Raw genomic sequence first — 6,141 nt, 5'->3', positions numbered from 1 at the left:
TACACAGTTGGGAGTTACAAAAATAGGGGAATAAGAATATGAACTTGGAGGCTAGCCATGGATTACTGGGGAGAATTTGAAGGACCAGAGGAGATTAGATGAGAACTGAATTGTGTAAGATAAGTAAAGGGTAGCCTAGTTTGGAAATAGCATCTGAGTCAGAAAAACATGGTGGCTTTGAGTGCAGAGAGCCTGGGGCCACTTCTCCCATCAGCCACAAAGGAGCACTGTGGACAGCATGGTGGTTTTCTAGAGTTGTCTGAGTGACCAAGGGACAAAGAGGCAGTGGCCAGTCGGTCATTCTATAGACAGGATGTCTGCTAGACAGATGTTTGAGCAGCCTAAAGTCCTGTGGAACAAGACCAAAGATAAATAAATAGCTGGCAGGACAGAGCCTTCTTGACGTGAATTGCAGGACCAACGAGCCTTCTTGACGTGAACTGCACAGTTCACAATGACAGGAGGCACTGAGATCATTTTCAGACGGCTGTGTGGGGTGATGGTTTTCTGGAGTGGGTGGTGGGTGCAGGATATAGTTGTCATAAGAGCCCATAACATTTGCACCCCTCTTATTTTCATATCAACCCTGTGCTTTGTGTCCCCATGGGTCATGGTGTCCTCCACTCTATCCTTTTCATGTATCATCGATCATCTTTCTGTACACTGCCATGTTCTGCCACCCTCCAGAGACCTCCATTCCCTCTGAGGAGTTCTAGGCCAAATAAGAGACACAGAAGTTGGCAGAGCCCAGAGCTAGATGTCCTGCTCACGTGGTTCTGCACAAAGTAAAGAGGGTGAATGCTGAGCCCCTGGGGACTCTTCCAACACAGAAAGTCAGGTTGAACCCAGCCCGCCTCCAGCTGCTCCCAGAGGTCGGTTGATCTCTTTCCTGTTTGATCACTTACTGATCAGGCTTCCTTTGCAAGAGATCACACATCAAAACCCAAGGCCATCATGGAGACTGGCTCTTGGCAGCTGGGATATTGTTGGCTAAACTTACCCTTGTGTTAGTAATCCAGATTTTGCTCAAGGATAGTTGAAGCCTACCAGTCTGTGTGTGTGTGTGTGTGTGTGTGTGTGTGTGTGTGTGTGTGTGTGTAATCAAATTTAGGACCTTGTGCTGAGCTATGTTCGCACCCAAGGATAGTTAGAATAACCCAGGGCTTAGGAAGCACCATCCTCCAACTCCTTGCACATGGGTGTCTCTGAGCAGTGCAATGTTAAGTCCCACACACAGCCTGGATCCAGGCCAGACAGAACCATGCACATCTTTGGAATAGCCCGTTCTCCTCAAGTGACATATGTATTCCAAGGGTTCAGAGAACAGAGAGGCAACTCACAGCTGGCTGTGTCTGCCTCTTGAACCCCCTGGGGATGGTTCTTATCCAAAGTATTCTGAGTTAAAAATGCTTCTGAAGAAATCTTGCTTCTCTTGGGATGTTTTGTTTCTTGGAACAGGGCTGAGGGGAGAGAAAGATCTACCCTCTGTGAAGTGCTTCGGAGGTGGCATAACGAATTGCTAAAGTTCACCATGGTTATTGGCCAAGGAGCCCCAGATAGAAGCAGCAGAAGGGGGTCTGGGAAGAGCGCACACATGCCAGCGGCTTCCCCACAAAGGCGCCCATCAGGGAACCAGTAGGAGCAGGATGAGCTTTTCCGCAGGTGCTTCGGAAGGGAATGGATGCCCTTGGGGTTAGCGTGGGGGTTTTTAACTTAAACCTCATAGTTTACATGAAAATAAATTCAAGATGGGCCAAAAAACTAACTGTAGAAAAGAAAACGTATGTACAAAACTTACTAAGAGAGCCAGAAGCTTTTTCAACATGATTCAAAAACTGTTAGCAACGAAGGAAAGACTTGAAAAGGTAAATGATATTAAAACTTAGACCATCCTCTTAACATTATGCTGTGAAGAAAACACACAGCTGTCCTGGGGACCCGCGGAGCTGCCCTGCGTGGGTGTTCCTGACCCCCACCCCCCCCCACCCCCGCTGCAGGCTGAAGCCAGGCCCAGGCCCCCAGCCTCCAGTAAAACCTCGCGTGCTGCGTGGTGGGGGGGCAGCTTTGCTCCGTTCCCGCTGCTCTCAGAGCCAGTGTGGGCGCCCAGGCAGAGAAGCCGGGTGTGGAGGCTCATGGGCGGGGCGAGATCCTTGTGAGGGGCTGGGAGGGCACAGCTGCCTCCCACCCAGGCCCAGGCTTGAGAGAAGCACAGGTACATTAGGGGCTTTCAGCACGTTTGGTTGCTTTGCACACGTTCTTACAAAGGAGAAAAAAAAAAATACATCCCAAGATATTTCAAAAATCTGCTGCTATTACTTGAGAGGAGTGGGAAAGTCTCATACCCCAGGGTCATTTCCTTTCTGTTTTAAGAAATGAATACGCTGGAAATAGCCTGTTGCAAGAGGAGGACTTCATGTCCTTCGAATCTGTTAGCTCCGGAAAATTTTCCAGGCAGGCCTGAAGGCAAGGTTGTCCCCTTCCCAGGACCCATTCGAAATGACCCTGCGGCTAGAGTCTCGGCTGGGCCGGAAGCCCTGGGCAGCTGGGGCTGGAAGGAGGAAGGCGTCCGTTGTCCGCAGGCTTTGGCCTTGGCGGGGGTCCAGGCTCTGGCCCCCCAGGCCCTGAAGATCAGACTGAGCAGTGGGGAAACAGGGCTCAGCCAGGGAGGAACGTGCGCTCAGCCTCTCCTCCCACGGAGCTGTGGGAGCCACACCCCACACGCTCCTCCCCGCATTATCTGGCAGTTTCAGGACCCAATCAGAGCTCGTGTAAGAGGGTGCGCTCGTTCACCTCTGAGCAAGGTCCAAGGGACTGGAATGCAGCGTCTCTCCGACGTCTTTTGCACAGCACTGGGATTGAGCCCTGGACTCTCACACTGAACAACGTCTCCGACCCCTTTTATTTTCCTAGGTTTAAGACAAAGTCTGAGTCAAATTGCCTGGGCTGTGCGCAAACTCCTGACCTTCCTGCCTCTGCCTCCCTCTCCACCTGGGCTCACAGGCATCCCTTCCACACCCAGCCAGTATGATCTTATTTGGGCACTGGTCTCCCTGAGGTGGATCAGGGCAGGAGTCAGCCACATCCCTTGTGGGGCCACACAGCCTGGGATGCAGCTGCTCCTTCCCGCCATGGCCGCCCCAAGGCACCCCGAGACAGCGGGTGTACAGGTAGATTTTCCCCGATGTTTAAACATGCAGAGCTCGTTCTTCACTGGCAGCCTGTGCACATACAGCTAAGGGGCCAGGTCTGGCTCAGGGACCACAGCCGGCCAAGCCCAGGACAGAGCCGCCTCTGAAGCAGCAGCTGCAAGGATCCCGAGCAGGGCCCTGTGAACTGCAGGGAGTGGAGGTGGAGAAGGGATGGATGTCCAGGTGAGGGGCAGAGCAGTTCCCCGCCTCCCCACGCGGGCAATGGACGCTGGGAAGCAGCCTCTCCCAAAGGCATTCGCTGTTCTCTACCAGCTCTCACCCAACCTGCACTATAGAGACCCTGAACCATCCCTGACCCCAGGCCCTTCTACTGCGATATGCTCCCAGGGCCCTGTGTCTCACTTCCTGCTCCTCTGATCCACCTCGGGACCCGCAGCTTGACACCCTAACCCTAAACCTACCCAAAGCGGAACATTTGTCTCGCCTGAGTACTTGGCGCATTTTCACATAATAGCTTTGAATTTTATTTTCTTTTCATTTCACAGTGAGTGAGTGATTGTTTATCCTTCTCCAAATAGACATATTGATAAAAAGAAAGACCAAAGCATCTTGGAACTAAAATGTCACTGTACTAAAGGAAAAGTCCCAGATGATGCAGAACAGCTGGGAAATTAAAACCCACTGAAGCATGGTTTGGGGAAGCAGATAATTTTGCTAACAATGGGGTTTTTCTTCCTAAATGTTTTTGGTGGTTTGCGTGTTCCAATGAATGAGCCAAGCCACTCTTGAGGGTACATGAGGCCGTGGTGGCTTTGTGCTAGGCCAGACTGTGCCACTGAGACTCACAGGACTGCATGCTCTCTTACAGGTCCATCCATTGTGACACCTCCCAAGGACATCTGGAATGTCACCGGCGCCCAGGTGTACCTGAGCTGTGAGGTCATCGGAATCCCAACCCCAGTGCTCATCTGGAACAAGGTCAGTCCATGATGTCAGGACCTGACCAGTGCAGGACCCAACTGCTGCCCAAGGCCTGCTGCTGCTGGGGCCACGCCTGTGTCCACTACAGACTGTGACCACAGCTGTGGGCCAGCTGACCCACCTGCTTTACACAGCAGCACCCTGGCCCAGACCTCAGCAATCAGAGTTATAACAACGGTGTGTGTTGGTGTGTACAGTGTAGTGTGACGGTTAAGAGATCGAGTAGCGAACCAGGTGTGGTAGCACATCTCTGTAATCCCAGCACTTGGGAGGCTGAGGCAGGAGGATCACTGCAAGTTCAGGGCCAGCCTAGGATACACAGGGAGAACCTGTAGAAAGAAAGAAAGAAAGAAAGAAAGAAAGAAAGAAAGAAAGAAAAGAAGTTCCTCTCTTTCTGACCAAGAAAGCCCCCTCTCAACAAACGCATGGCCACAGTCTGCCACTGGAGTCCAAACGCTTGGCTGATCCTCTGGGACCCCTCTGCCGGGAGACCTTATGCTCTCCAGCAGGAGCTGGGCCTGGCTGAGGGGGGGGGGGGGGGTAGGGCTCTGCATGGCTCTTCCTCTTTCTTCTCCCCCTGCCTTGGTTTTCTGAGACAGGGTCTCGCAGTGTAGTCCAGGCTAGCCTTGAACTCCCTATGTCATCCAGGCTAGCCTTGAATTTAAGGCTGTCCTGCCTCAGCCTCCACCAGGCTGGGATTATAGGCCTCAGTCACCTCGCCCGTCAGATTAAACAACTTCTGGGACCCCAAGGGGTTCTGAGCCCAAAGATTGGAACCTTTCTAGAGCCAGCTAAAGAAACTCCTATCAGACTAGAAGGAGCATAAATCAAGAAAACACATGTGCGCACAAGTGCACGCCCGAGAGGGAAACAAGTGGGGCGACTGCAGGCCCAGGAGCAGCAGGATGTAGCCCACGACAGACCTCCCAGACTGAACTGGTGGGCGACCTTGTACTCAGCGCCTCGTGCCCCACCCCTCGCACAGCGTCACCCCAGGGGTACCGCAGTCGCCTCGCCCACAGCCCAGCACAGCCCATCCCCAGTGGAGTGAACTCAGCAGGAACCTCAGGGCCTCCCACCGCCAGGGAGCCCAGCAAGCGCAGGAGGGCAGCAGCGCTGGCCTCTGGCGCCCCCTCGTGGCCAGTGGGGGAGAGACACCCCACCCCACTCCAATGGCACAATTGTGTTTTCTGTGGTGCCCTGGGGTGGAAAGATGGTGAGGCAAGTGAACGGGAACCCACAAACCTGGATTTGCTCCTGACTCGCCTGCCACCTGGAAGAGTGGGGCCTGCACCCGCAAGTTCTTGCAAGAGGAGAGGACACCCCTATGCCCCGGCAATGGCCAGACCTATGCCCACATCCGCCTGCCCCTGCTCAGCCGTGGCCCAGACCACTGTGTACGCTCATCCCCCAACTGAACGTCTGCAATGCACAGTCAGGGCCATGATCACTGATGGCTTCACATCCAGTGTGAACACAGAACTGCTTTGTATGAAGGGAATGCTGGACTCCTCGCTTTGCAAACAGAAACTGCTAAGCCTGTAATCGCAGCACAGGGGAAGCTGAGGCAAGAGGATGGGCACAAGTTCGAGGTTCCTGAGTGAGGCTGTCTCGAAAAAAGGAGAGAAAGAAGGTAGCATTCAAGCATTCTCTCCATTGCTTCAGGGCAATTCTTTTTTTAATTATTAAATTCTTTAAGTAACAACTTTACTTCCTAGAATTGGCGAATCTAACCACCTGACTTCTAGGAGTGTTTGTAAATTTATAAGACTGTAAGATTTATAAAGCCTGGAGATGACCGGGGCCCTCCGGATCCTGAATAGACCCAGAGCCCAGGCCCAGCGAGTGAGTGAGACAACCCGGGGGACCACCGGATCTTGAATAGACCCAGAGCCCAGGCCTGGCGAGTGAGTGAGACCACCCAGGGTCCGCGGATCTTCATTCGACCCAGAGTGCAGGCCCAGAGAGGAACCCTTCAGCAGAACTCCCTGCAAAGAGGCTAGAGGCAAGA

The 6,141-nt window shown here is 53.1% G+C and overlaps 1 protein-coding gene across 1 annotated transcript in view; it reads left to right on the top strand.

Moving 5' to 3' along the window:
• Nucleotides 1-6,141, top strand: part of Igfbp7 (insulin like growth factor binding protein 7) — a 92,889-nt gene that overhangs the window by 69,793 nt on the left and 16,955 nt on the right. The window contains exon 5 of the mRNA XM_012513856.2: nucleotides 4,018-4,127. Within this exon, the coding sequence (XP_012369310.2) occupies nucleotides 4,018-4,127 (110 nt within the window). The remainder of the gene's footprint in view (nucleotides 1-4,017; nucleotides 4,128-6,141) is intronic.

Source organism: Octodon degus, unplaced genomic scaffold (assembly GCF_000260255.1).
Source record: "Octodon degus isolate 3935 unplaced genomic scaffold, OctDeg1.0 scaffold00019, whole genome shotgun sequence".
Classification (NCBI taxonomy): domain Eukaryota; kingdom Metazoa; phylum Chordata; class Mammalia; order Rodentia; family Octodontidae; genus Octodon; species Octodon degus.
Note: the sequence above shows the minus strand (reverse complement) of the source record. Positions and strands in the feature narration are given on the sequence as shown.